The 14,308-nt window shown below is 37.4% G+C and overlaps 1 protein-coding gene across 1 annotated transcript; it reads right to left on the bottom strand.

Moving 5' to 3' along the window:
* Positions 1-30: 30 nt before the first annotated feature.
* aqp9b (aquaporin 9b) lies at positions 31-12,743 on the bottom strand. Its single transcript, XM_007574871.2, has 6 exons — positions 12,522-12,743; positions 11,736-11,862; positions 6,563-6,700; positions 6,033-6,151; positions 3,740-3,957; positions 31-390 (listed from the first exon to the last, which is right to left on the bottom strand). Exons 1-6 carry the CDS (start codon positions 12,621-12,623, stop codon positions 231-233), a joined length of 864 nt encoding a protein of 287 aa, XP_007574933.1. The 5' UTR covers positions 12,624-12,743; the 3' UTR covers positions 31-230.
* Positions 12,744-14,308: the final 1,565 nt, after the last annotated feature.

Here is a 14,308-nt window from a genome sequence, read left to right as displayed (position 1 = left end):
GATATTTTGGGAAAAAAAAAACGTTCACATTTCACTCCTAAATTTTGTGTTTATATTGCATGGCTATTGTTTACCCGAATATAAAAAGCAGGAAAATATATTTTAGTCAATTACTTAAAAAAAAAAAGCTGGAATGTGCATCACGAGTCCAACTAGTGAAAAATATTTTGGATATTTATTTCCTGCTTTTATTAAGAAATTAACGCTCAGTTTGTTTATTTTGACTCCCGTTAAGTCATGGTAATGATTTCGTATTTGTCCTGAACGTTGTTGTCCTGTTTCTGCGGCTCAGGTTGGTGCAAGTCAATGAAGAGAAAGTAAATCCCGGCTCCGACCGCTCCGCCCACCATGGGTCCGGCCACAGGGATCCACCACCAGCAGCCTCCAGCTCTGCACACAGGACACCATCATTAAGCTGACGCACCGTTCTGTAAACTTTATCATATGCAAAAAATAAAAGTCTATTAAACTAAACTAAACTCAGCATTCTGGGAAATAGTTCCCACTCCTGTCTTTTTCTTCTTTCAGTTTTTTAAGTGCTTGCCTAAAAACTCTAGTTTATTCAACTGTTGGAGGTTTGACTAAATTAATAAAAAAATTTATGCAACTTACTCCTACAAGTTTATCTTTCACAAAGTCACACATAGGTTCAAAATCTAAAACTCTCAAAATGTATTTGACTTAAAGCAGAAGCTAGGTGTGCTGTGGTGGCGCAGGGGTTAAGCTCAACCCACACAAGGAGGCCTTAGTCCTCAATGTGGCTGTCGCAGGTTTGATTCCTGTCCTTTGCTGCATGTCTTCCTCATTATCACTATCAAATAAAGGCCAATAAAACCTATAAAAAGCAGAAGATAAGTAGACACAACTAAATGTGGCTCAAATGTCTTACAGTGTAGAAGCTGAATGCTGCTTCTCCATGTCTGGTTCTGGTGATGCAGAACCAGGAGACCTGAGCGGTCTAGAAGGTTGATACAACAACGCAGATTTACGGAGCATGTTGGGTTTATCAGGATTTGCTGCGATTCTGATCAGTTTCTTAATAGATCAGTCCTTTTCTTCTACTGTATTTTTCAGACTATAAGCCGCTACTTTTTCCCCACGCTTTGAACCATGCGGCTCACAGCCCGCTGCGGCTTTTCTGTGGATTTTTCTTCCACCACCAGGGGGCTCTTTAGCAGGAAGTGAATCATTGGAAGTCAAAAATTGGAAATCAAAGAAGAAAGTGCTCATTTTCATTTAGAACAAGCACATGCTAGCAGCAGGCACGACAGAGAAATTTCTTAAAACTCATAAGCCGCTCATCATGGAAACACGAAGAAGTTCATATGATGCAGCTTTTAAGTTGAAGGCTAAAGATCTGGCAGTACAGGAGGGAAATAGAGCCGCTGCATGTAAGCTCGGCGTGAACGAATCCATGGTTCGGCGTTGGAGACGCAGGGCTGCGTCCTTAATATCAGATTGAAAAACCGAGAGCGGCAGAGATACCAGCGGTTTATAGCCTGGTGCGCCTTATATATGTACTTTCCATTATTTTTTTATTGTTGTTTTTTTTTTTTTTTACTTTGCGGGTGCGGCTTATAGTGAGGTGCGCTCTGGGAAATACGGTAATTCATCCAACACAATATAAAGTAAAAATCCACATTAAAAAAAACACACATTGTATATTCAGTCTGGTGTAACCATGAATTTATCGTGGATTACAGAACAGTCCTCTGCTTGTTGGTGTGCCCTCTCTCTCAGTCCTTTTAAACTCGTTTACTGAGATTACAGAGTACGGCGGGTCAGTGTCGTGGTGTGGGCCGTTAATGGAGGTAAACGGATCCATGGACAGAAGTAAACAGTCGTCTGAACAGACCGAGTCTCTCTGTCAGGAAGCTGGAGGCGGCAGACGTCTGGATTAGAGGCTTAAATCTACTGATCAGCTCAGGAGATGGACTCTCTGGGTCACAACCGCTTCCCGCTGAGCAAAGAAAAACAGAAATTATCATGGTAGGAGACTGGGATGTAATATTTTCATTATAGCTCGGTTTAATTTCATTGACACTTTTTGTTTCTAGTTTTTATGAGTTAAATATTGTTTAGTTTCAGCTTGGTTTTTATTAGATATATTAGAAATAAGTATTGTTTTTCTAAATCTGGTTAAATCTTAGGTGCAGTATTGTGAAGCATGCTTCGATTGTGCAATAGAAGATACAATTTTCAAAAAGCGTATTAAATTATTGTTGAACAAAAACTGACTGGAGTTTTCTCCAAACTTTTACCATTTTGCAGAATCTTGCAGCGCCACCAGGAGGAGCATGAAGTAATGACGACATAAACTGCTTTTGTGAGTCAAAAAAAAATTTCACATCAGTTCAAAAAGCTAATAAAGAAATTCATAAACATTAAAACAAATAAGGTTTCAGTATTTTAACGTTAGTTTTATATACTCTATAGTATTTTTTGTTTTTATTTCTTTCAGTTAAAAATATTTCTAATTTTCCGTTTTGTTAGTTAACTGTAATAAACTTGGTAGGATGCTTTAAATGCACGAAATTCAAACATTTTACATCTGTAAGTCCATTTATAGCTGAAGAATCCACATCTGGAGCAACAACTCATTATATTTATATTTCAGTATCATTTTCAAACTAGATAATAAAAAAAAAAAAAAAAAGCTGCTTTCACACATCCTGAGATTAACTGAGCAGCCTTATTACTGCACCGCTCTGGACTTTCTAGACGTTTTTACCCCAGCAGCGTTTTGTTCTTCGTTTGACAACCATAGCAGTCACTCTGAATGCCTTTAAGCAGCGACATGCACAGACGCTTTCAGGGGCAGGGGTTAAAAAGATTGGTCCAGAGCGGGGTCAAGGATGACGGCCACCGAGGGCAAAGGCACAAACAGCATGAATCTACCAACCATCCAAGCACTGGGCCTGACGAGGCGGCCGCAGGAATGTGTCCATCACACCAGTTTGGCTTTGAAGTAAAACCTAAATCATCCTGCGTGGACTGACAATGTGTTCAGGGAAACTAAAACTAAAAAAAGAAAAACAACTCAGCAGTGAATTTAAAGCTGGAAAAACAGCACAGAATGTTAAAAAGCAATATTTCAGTATTTCAAAAACAAACTGAGGATCTCTGCACGGATTGTTTTTTTATTTGTGGTCACAGTTTGGACATTTTTCTGATACCAGATGTCTGCTGTAATGAACAGATCAGTTTATGTTCATTTCATGAATGTTCCTTTAAATAATAATTATTAAAATTTGGATAAATATGTTGAATGCATTGCATTAAGCTTAAGCTTGCTTTTTATGTTTGTGACCGTTAGGAGGCATCTAAAACAGAAACCTTTGCTTCTTAGTGCACCTTATATATCAAACCTCATCCCAGTCCTGGAAACATGCAGTATCTCTCAAATTCAGCTGTAACAAAATTACATTAGTGAGCTGTTTTTATTTTTCATTTTTAGCTTTTTAATATTTGAGTTGAGGACATAAGATGTTGCGTGCATCTTTGATGTTCAAGTCTAAGGAACATACAGTGGTTCTATTTTTGAAATAAACTTTTAAATATTTCATACTTATATGTGGGAGAAGCTGTTCCTTTTAAACATGTATCGTGTTTAAAATATTAATTCAGATTGGACAGGAACAGAAACGGTTCTCCTCTCCGTAGAGAAGGCAGACGACCAGATTTTCACCAGTTTCTATTAGTTTTGAGGCTTTTTCTCACTACTAAAGACTTAAATCACCTGAACACCTCCATGCCCCAGCCGGCCACAGCAGTGAAGAGCCGGGGGCCCAGATCTCGAGCCGGGTTTATGGGATAGCCGCAGTTCAGACCCATGGAGACGCCGATGGCCATGATGGTCAGGCCGATGCAGAGCGGCTCCATGCCCTTTGGGGCGCCGATGTTCTTCCTGTCAGTGATGGCCAGGATGCACAGGACCAGCGCTCCGGTGGCAATAACCTTCCAAAGCAGAAGAAACGTCGGATAATTATCCAAACATTGTTCTGAATATCAGGAAAGGAAAAAGACACTGAAGTTGTTTTGGGTCTTTTGATCGACCGGGGCGCCGGCGCAGGCTGTGGAGCAGGACGCTCCCCCATCCTGGCCTTTGGGTTTGTGTTAGCTGCTGAATTTGCTTCTTGAGAGGAAGTTTTTGAGTCCTCTCATCTGCTGCAATGACCTCTGACCTGTTTTTCTCTAAGCCTATTAGGGGGTCTCTATTCCTGTTTCACGCTGCGTGGGACAGCTTCAAGGGGCACAATCATGGATTTTCCTGCCACGTAGTGCCATTTTGTGGCACAGTCAAGTAACTGTGTTACTTTAAGATGTTATAGAATCAAATTTGACTTAAAAGAAATTTGAGTTCCTGATTTGACGTCTTGAAATTAGGTCTCTGTCTCTTTAAAAACTCTCTGACACTCCGCCTTCAGGAAGTCATGGCTTCTTTATTAACCCTTTAACGACATTTTTAGCAGCGTTACTCTGAGAAGTAGCTCATTTAATGAGCAGATGCCCAGCTCCACCAGGTGTTTGCTAATTGCTGCTGGCTAGTCTGAAGGAGCTGAGTGGGAGAGGCGGAGCTAGGTCCACCCAGGCGTTTTGCACAGCTGAATGGTTGCCATGGAGATTAAAGGATATCTCAAACATGCGTGAAAGAATCAAATCAAAACTCCAGATATGTTTTGATGAGGGAGTAACTATATAACATGATATAAAGCTAAAATATATTTTACATAAAACTGCCCCTTTAACATTGTTCCCCAGTATGAATGTTTATATATTTGCTACACCAGCTGCATCAATTGTATGTTGTTAAATATAAAATCTGTTTAAAGCTAAAACTTCACGTTTAATTTTTCTTTTATCCATATAAATAACAATTTGCTGGATATTTTTTCCCTCACATGACACCAAATTTCAGAAGCTCCAACTCCAGAAAACATGTAAAAGATTAACATGTACTCATGTTATAAGGGATTTATAACATGAGTACAAAGGAAATTATTTTTGCATCTCACCTTAAGGAACCTTAATTCAAATCACTAAACTTACAGTTTAGTGTTTTGATTGGAGACACTGAAACCTTTCTCTGGTTTGTGCCAAATCCAGTGTTTTAACTTTTAAATGATCTGATCTTCTGCAGGTTTTAAAATAATTTAAATATAATGTCAAGTGCACAAAACATCCTAAAAACATTTGTACATGATAAAACTGCCTCCAACCTGGTAAAGATGTGTAAAAAGTCTTCAGGTAAATATATCTTTACTGCAGTAATATTGTCTTTACACTGAAGAATTCCCTTTAACTACATTTGTAACTTTTGGAGATTTTTTCTCCTCACTAATCATCATCCAAAGCCATCTACCAGAAAATATTAGAGTTTTTCTAATAGCTTGTAAATATTTTAACTTTCATCAAATCTGTCCATTATGGAGAGGGTCAGTTTTTAAATTAAATATTGAAATAAATAATTTTTATTATGAAGAACTGGAAACACCTGCAGGAGTTAAAATTACCAACAAATGTATTTAAAAAAAAATAAAATAAAATAATAATAATAATAATAATAATAATAATAATAATAAGAGTTTTAAAGTTAGGATCAATCAAAAATATTTCACTGTATAAATATGTCAAAACAAAACAAAAAGTTTTTAAGGTTTGCTCTCAATTTTTACCAGAAATTTTAAAGAATGGAAAGGCCACTTTAACTTGAACTCCAAAATCCTGTTTTGTCTTAGTTATTTCTCCTATTTTTATTGTTTAATTGGATCTTTTGGTATCTAGAAGCCAGTAAAACATATTTTTGATAAAATCTAGAACACTTTTCTTTAAAATAGCAGATTAATATAACTCGAGTTTGTCAGCTTATCCACTGTGTATAAATTATCCCACAAACTTAACAGCACATAGTTTGAGCTAAAGCCTAAATATTCACTTTAAACCTGTGTAATTCAAAAAACATTATCATAAATTTCTTTAAGCTATATATTTCTGAGACGGTTATGATCAGAAGTATAAATTTTGAACTTCACCTGGTCAACAAACCCGTTTAGCACCGACAGATGTTTTGCAGGATAGGATGCAAATATGTTGGCCGTTGCATTTTCACCAGTAACTGCAAGATCTCCACTGGTGTAGTCCATCAAAGCATCTGAGGAGAGGAAAATTATCCACCAGATGTAAAAAAAAAAAAAAAAAAAAAAAAAAGTAGATTTAAAATATGGGACATTCAAAGTTTCCCCCAGAAAACTGGCTAAGCCTGGCGGTTGGATGCTGGGACAGTCGTTCATCCAGCGGCCCGTCGTGTTTTTGAGTTAAAAAATGCTTAAAGTTGACAGGAAATTTGAAAATATCACCTGATAATTGTGTGTTATTAAAAGATTGGAATATTAACACCTAAACACCAATCATAAAGTCTTAAAAACGCAAACATTTAAACATTGTTTAGCCTGGTGGGGGCAGAAGTAAAGCCTGGTGGCCCGCCAGGCTTGTAATACACTGGGGGAAACCCTGGACATTCCTCTGCTCTTGGTTTTGCCACACTTTCTACATTTAATCTCACCGTAGTACAAGCCAAAGACGGCACAGGAACCGGCGAATGCTCCGAGGAACTGTGCCGCCACGTAGACGGGAAACTTCTTCAGAGGCAGCTTCCCCAGAATCACCATGGCCAAAGACACGGCCGGGTTCACATGGCCTCCTGAACAAATCAAAAACTTCAACATCTGAGAGAGACACAGCGAAAAATTAAAAGGTTTTAAAACTACTCAGATTTTTATACAACAAAGTCACAGAAAAACAGATTTTTGCTCATTTTAAGTGATTTTTCTACAGACTTTTTTGTATTTAAAAACTAAAGTCATGCTGCCACAATATTTTCTACTTTTACTGTCTTTAAATTTAACAAAAATACTTTTCCCAATTTGATGCACTTACAATCAGAGTTAGCAAGTAAGAGTAGCACTACTTATACATATTATTACTAAAGTAGAAGTAGAAAATAGAAATCTAAACAATTATTCTAAGTTGGAGTAAAAAAAGCTACTCAAGTACTGAGCAACTTGTCAAAACATAAATTATTTAATAAAATATGTGGAAATTTTAAAGCTCAAATTGAAAGTAATTCATATAAATAACATAATTACAACAAAGGAAACATTTTTCAAGATGAAACTGCAGGTGTGTGTGTGTGTGTGTGTGTGCGTGTGTGTGTGTGTGTGTCTTGCTGGTTAAAATACGGTTGTTCATCATCCAGTGAAATTACACTCAGTGGGTGGAGAAGCCAAGTAAAAGTAAACAGAGCAGCGCAAAAAATATAGTCCTAAAAGTTACATTTTTTAATGTAACTAAGTAAATGTATCTCTTTTCTATAAAATCTGCTTTAACTCTTGCATGCAGCACTGATGTACATAGTTTCTTCCCCCACCAGCTCTTCCATTTTAACATTCTCTTCGTTTTTGAACAACTGAGATTCAAGAAGTTTTGCAGATCAAGCCTCAGCGGGCTGCAGATTCATGCAGTCATCAGCAAACCTCCTCCATTCATCCAACGCTTTCCGACTCACTCTTCTGGGTTTCTGCTCCCTCAGATCTGTTTTCCCATATTTTGTCCTGAAGCGAAGTGTTGAGGACATTCCAGCCAATTGTTACCAAGTGTGGGGTCATTTATTTAACACTCTGGGATCTTGGCTTTGACCTCGCTGGGGTAACACCGCTGGGGGGTATCAGCCATGCGCCCATTGTTAATCTCCCCATCCTGTTCACAAACACCAGCCACGACAAGCAGCCGGCCCGGCCTGCCCGAATTGCTTCTGACATAATCTGCCTGAATCTGCTTAAGGCACACGTAGACTGCGGGTCATTAGAGTGACCATGATGTGTCACACTTACCGTACACTGTCAGCTAAAATCTGCCGACTACAAAGTGATACCAATTGTGTTTTCTTCTCCTATGGGGCCGCTCTGCCAGGGAAGCCCAGAGAGCCGGGCTTGTCACACCTGACCCCCCTCATCTCCGCAGACCCATGCCCCTGTAAAGCTCATTAGTCCAATACCTACGATCATCTTCAGAGATGTCGTTGGACAGAAGCTTCCCACCAAGCTGCGGACCAAATGGCCCAGTCATGCAGCAAAAGCTTTCCATATATTAACCTCTCTGTCCTCTGGCTTTTCTGCTATTCTTCTGAAGTCTCCAAGCTGCTCTTAATAGGGAGCCGACTGTTGAAAAATCACAACATTCGTCTTCAGCGTCGATTCATGGTTTAATCTTCTGTTAATCTGAAGATTTACTCCAAAGAGAGAAACATACACCGGCCGTGAAAGTCATAAATGATTCTGTAAAATACGGAACCGTCCTGAAAGTGGAGTGAAATTTTATTTTCTACTTGTTCAAGTAGATTTTCTTATTATCTTGATTTTTACCTCACAATAATCATTATTATTCTGATGATGTTGCACAGAATAACCAGGTGTACAGTGATCAGCTTTAGCTGTTCTGCTAATGATTTTTATACCACAGGACTGACATATATGGATTTACTGCACAGCTCTGGAAAAGAGCCCACTGCACTGAACCCCATTGAAAACCTCCTGGCTTCTCCACCAAATGTTGATTTCTGAACTCTTCCTGAGTTAAAACATTAGTATTGTTGTCTCTGAATGAACATGAACTTGTTTTCTTTGCATTATTTGAGGTCTGAAAGCACTGCATCTTTTTTAAAATTTATTTTAACCATTTATCATTTTCTGCAAATAAAAACTAAATCTTTGCTTGTAATTTAATTAACATGTCAGTAGTTCAGAGAATAAAAGAACAATGTTCATTTTACTGAAACATAAACCTATAAAAAGTTAAATCAGAGAAAAGTGTATAAAAGTCTGAATAGATTTAGAATGTTTAATATTGAAACTATATATATAATAAATTCTGAAAATGTATATAATTATAAATAAAATATTTCTTTTTACCTAAAGTATAAGAATTGACATCATTTTCAAACAAGTATAGTAATGCATGTATTTTTCTGTTTGTCTATATAAACTGTAAATCACAAAAGAAATATTTTTGTCATACTTTCTGCCTTAACTATTTCAAAACATGACTTTGTGGTTTATTAAACTTCTGCTTCTTAGAATCCGTTGCGGCCATCTTGAACTTTTGTCTAACTCTTTATATTCTCACCACTTCCTCACTGACAGTCACTGCTTTACCTCTGAACCATGATGAGTGACGTACTATGGCTTATGTCATTAAAATTTTAAAATACTTAAAGTGAAGTCCATTGTTGTATCGTCCACATATGTTTAAAGAGTCGTTATGGAAGGTTGTCTGTCAGCAGTCAGTCCCACAACAAATCTGAAGAGGCCTCTGACTGAAGACTGTAGGTGAGGAAGTGTTAACAGGTCCCGTTTTGGGCAGCAGAGATGATTTTCCACAGAAACACCTTCTAGGTGACATCAGTTCTGTTCTGACAACATCAACCATATGACAGAGACATTGGAAATGATCTGAGCCCGTTACGACCGCAGGAAGTTCCTGCTTGAACAGGAAGTTCCTCCTTCTCTCTCTCTTTTCATTGGTCCTGCTCTACTGCATCCATGAAGCCTCCTCCTTCAGCTCCTCTGGGATTCGGGGTCGTAGTTGACATATTATTGGATCTTTTGCGAAGCTAATCAGATGCTCCAAGTTGTAAAAAAAAAAAAAACAAACAAAAAAAAAACGCCTTGTCGCTATGGTTACATCAGAAGTCCCAGCTTCACGGCTTCCCAAACCAGACAGAATAATTATCCAAACACGCAAAGCCTCAACCGAAAAAAAAAAGTACTGACAAAAGTTTCCTACAGGAACAAATGAGAGCTAACATACTGGAAATACTCCAACTAATTTAAAAGAACGCCACATGTTTTTGCTGCTGTTGCAGAATATACAGCTTTAGTTGAGAAAATGTGACTGCTGACAAACCTGACAGATTTTGGTGAAAAAGGATTTTTATTTTTATTTTTCCGACATTTTTCTTCTGACTGGAAGTAGCAACATCATTTCGAAGCGGCTCAGACAGAATCCTGAGCGAAAAAGATTAGGATGATGGCGCGGAGGCCTTCCAGTCTCAAACACTTCAGATTCATCACCAAAGATAAGTTGCTAAAATAAGAGTGGAGACCTGCAGAAAAGCTGCTCGGCAATTACAAGCCTGGTGTCGCAATTCCTCTTAGTTGATTTTTTGAGAAATGTAAAATCATTTTATGACATCGAGTTTCTTTTTATATGTGTATAAATATAAATACACACAGACAGTTTCTTTTTACGTTTTAGCATTTTTGAGAGACATTTTTACCTCAGTGACGGAAATAAACTGTTTTGGTTTAATGGCAGCAACGTTAAACGTAAAGGAGTACAAATAATAATACAGTTATCTCTACGCAGCCATTAATAACAAATAAATTAAAGTGATTTAAAAAACATTGTTTTGTTTTGCTGGAGACATCCAGCAACCCGTCTGAATAAAGAATTAATATTTTTCTCGCCTCCGTTGTCTGTCTCAGGATTAAAATACTTTTTGCTGCTGCAGAGTTAATCCACATTTCTGAACAGAAATTATACGAGTGTAAAAACCAAATTAGTCAAATTACAATTAATTGAATAAATGTATTTGGACAACTAAAACACCTCAATTCAAACAAATTGTTGCTCATTTTGATAACCTGCTTTGTTTCAATAAAGCAAAAAAGGTGTCAACTTGGTAAAGGTTAAATATACTGAAATGAGATTATAATCAAAATGTAATTTTGGATTTACAAACTAATATGCTTGATTAAATGTGTAATAATTTTAATTTCTGACATTTAATAACCTCTGAAATGAGTTTTTGTAGTGTTCCAGTAGCAAAGGTACTTTGAGAATAATTAAACCTTTTTTAAAGCCAAAACACTGAAGCATTTCTTCTCATTACCAGAAAGTAAAAACTCAAAAACTGAAATGTTTGCAGGATCAGAAAAGGACATAATTAATTTGCACCACTATATTTTATCCTGCCTTATATTTATACCTGATATGTGCTTATTTGGGTCTTTAATCGCAAATTACTGCTTGAATTAAAACTGGGAATTGTAAAGTAATTTATTAAATGTCACAAACAAAACCTAGACTATCTTAATTATCTGCTATTTTTTTTTTTTTTTTTTACAAGAGTCCCATTTTTTCCCAATTATCAGGTTACATTGTTTTGCCTGATTTTATCTCCATAAACTTGAGGATTTGTCACTTGCATCACTGCAGAAACTAACAGCCTGATTTATGTTTCCTAATCATATTGGAAGAAATTTTGACTTGGAAATAGTTGAGCTTTTGGAGGAAACTTTTAAAAAACATCAACAAACTTTTACATGTCAAAGTCAAATTTATTTATAAAGCACTTTAAAAACAAGTTTAAAACGGCCCCAAAGTGCTGCACAGAAAAAGTAATAAAATAAGTTGATGAAAAGAAAAAGAGAAATAATACAAGAAAAAAAATCTCTATATATTAATAAGTAAATCAGAAACACCAGGAAGTGGTTGCAGTGAGCGCAGCTTTTTCTCCAGGTGTTCCACACAAAGTGACATCTATTTATCTATTTACCTGGGGAAAGCACACAGTTTTGGTTGAGAAAGTGGAAGAATTTTCATATTTTCTTTCTACATTTTCCGCCAGTCAGGAATCGGAGTCGACCTGGAGAAAACCGGTCTGAATCGTCTCTTACCTGACACTCCCCCCGCCATGTAGACGGCCATCATGACTCCCAGGGTGAAACCGACGTGGATGGTGAGCGGCTCTCCCAGAGCCCCTTTACTCAGCACCGTCTGGGCCACTGAACCGCATCCAAAGAGCTGGGACACAGACAAGAACAAAAACACAAAGAGTGCAGCTAGAAAAGCCTCATTGTTTCTAATCATTCCAATTAAGCTCACCATTAACACTAGCCCTCTTGTCCACAAACAGCCTCTGACTGCCACAGACAATTTGTCTAAGCTGGAGCTCAAAACAATAATTAATCCCTCACTTATTAGGTAAAAGGCACAAGTAATTTAGAGGGGGAGGAGGAGGGGGGGGGGAGTGTTGAGGCGAAAGCAGTCATCCACAAATAAAAAGGGTTGTTGTGGAAGATGCATCACCCCTCTGATGGGCCGTCCCAGACATTAAAGCAGACTTTTTTTTCTTCTCTTTGAGGTGGCAGCTGCAGCTCAGAGGGTTTCAGGTGGAGGCTGGGACTCTCTACTGGAAGATAACACAGTGCTGCTCTGCATATTACTTCAATAATGATCTTCTTTTTACAACCTTGTAGCTACAAGAAACACATTATGTGTGGAGGGAAAAAGCCCTAAAATATCACATCAGTTCCACCTTCTCCTCAGAGAGCCTCCAATTATCTGCTATAGCAGAGGCATTTGAGGGGCTGCGGTCAGTCCGCAGAGAGTCTTATTAGCCGCTTTAAAGCGGCTGTTTAAGCTGGGTGACAGGTGCAGAGGGAGGGAGGAGAAACACTCACGATCAGGACAAAGATCCCCAGAAACTCCGCCAGGAACTCCTTCACGATGTCCCGCCTCAGGCCAAATTTCTCCTTCATCTTCCTCCTGCTCTCTTCTTCCATGCTTTGTTGTTGTCGGGCGTTATTTTCTGGGACTGTTTGATGCCTTCCTCCGATCACAACAAACAGCCAACAGCTCTGATGGAGGCAGAGCGGAGCTGAGAGCGCAGGCTGTCGCCTCCCACTGCCGGACGCGCTAAGCTCCCTGCTTCTGTTTCCCGGGACAGCCACAAGGGGTCCGCTTTAAAAAAAACATTATTATTATTATTATTATTATTATTATTACTACAGTAATAATGTCTGGATCAGCGCATTTCAGACCCAAACAAGACACATTCAAGTTCCTCTACTCAAGAAATATTAGCTTTACAATAAATAAGAAAAAGGAAACTAAATCTCAACTTAATTTGTCAGATTTGTTTGTGCTTTTAGAGGCAAATAAGAATATTTATTACACTGTAAATAGGCTATTGCTAAAATAACTCACTTTATCTTTAAAGCATCTCTTCTAATTTATTTTACAGGGAAATTGATATTAAATGATCACAGCTAACTCTGTAAGACATTTTTTACTGTAAAACAAATTACAGATGGTCTGTTTGAACAACTTTAAATGGTTTATGTTATAAAAATTAAAAGTCGTTTTAAGTCATGTAAAAATTAACATTTTACAGTAACCAAGAGTCAGCAACTCTAAACTATTTTTATTAGGACTAACTAAGCTTCAGATTTTTGAATTTTCCCAGCATGCATTGCAAATCTACCCTAACATGATGTGAACAGATTATATAACACAATACTGCTAATTATTGATAATAATATTTATTTCACAAACCACACAGTCATATTCTGCACATTGTCTGTACTAAATTCCTTTTTTAAAAACAGTAATTTACACTTAAAACAACAAACATTGTTTACACTGTGAACACATTTTTAGCTCTATAATGTTGTATGAGTCATTATAAACGTAATAAAAACCGTTTTGTTAAAAAAAATCTGTGGAGTACACACTGCTGTTTGGGTAAAGATAAACACTCGTTGCACTTAACTGAGTCATAATTATAAAATTAAAAAGAAATAGTTTTTATTTTTTTCATCATAATTTTATATTAAAAACCAGGAATATGACATGTTCTGATTATGATTTTTTTTAGAAGTCCTAAGAATTAAAAACAAACAAAATAAACACATATAGGAAAAATGTTCACGAGAAAATAAATTAGGGGCAACTAAAAATGTTCAAACCTATAAAATACCCAGCAGTGTTTATGACACGGTTCACGTTTTTTTGGCTTTTCTCGTTACATGAACAAACACTCACGCAACATTTTAACGCTTGGAAAATAAACAATTGGACTTTATTTCTGCGACTTTTACGGTTTTGAAATAGTCAGCCACGCATCTTTTACCAATCCTTCAGAGGCACTCGAGCTTATCCAAGTCCTTTTAATGCTCTGTCACAATTTATTTCTCATTTCTTTCCTCATGCAGCTGGAAGCCAACACAGATTCCTTCCACTCATCCCATTTGTCATTTCTCCACGTTTCTTCTTTATTATTTTTTTTGCTTGTCACCACCTCGGTGCCTCCTGCATTTTACAGCCATCAACTTGTGCAACGCGTGAAAAACTCGTTTCTTCCAACAGAGGGCGCTCGATGAATGCGTTTGAAGCGCTGCTCACACCTTCTGCTCCGGTATGTCTTATCTTCCGTTTGCTGGGCTCTGTGAAAAAAAAGAAAGAAAGA

Source organism: Poecilia formosa, unplaced genomic scaffold, assembly GCF_000485575.1.
Source record: "Poecilia formosa unplaced genomic scaffold, Poecilia_formosa-5.1.2 Scaffold363, whole genome shotgun sequence".
NCBI classification, from domain to species: Eukaryota; Metazoa; Chordata; class Actinopteri; order Cyprinodontiformes; family Poeciliidae; genus Poecilia; species Poecilia formosa.
The sequence above is the reverse complement of the archived record's forward strand: the minus strand, read 5'-3'. Positions and strand labels throughout refer to the sequence as shown.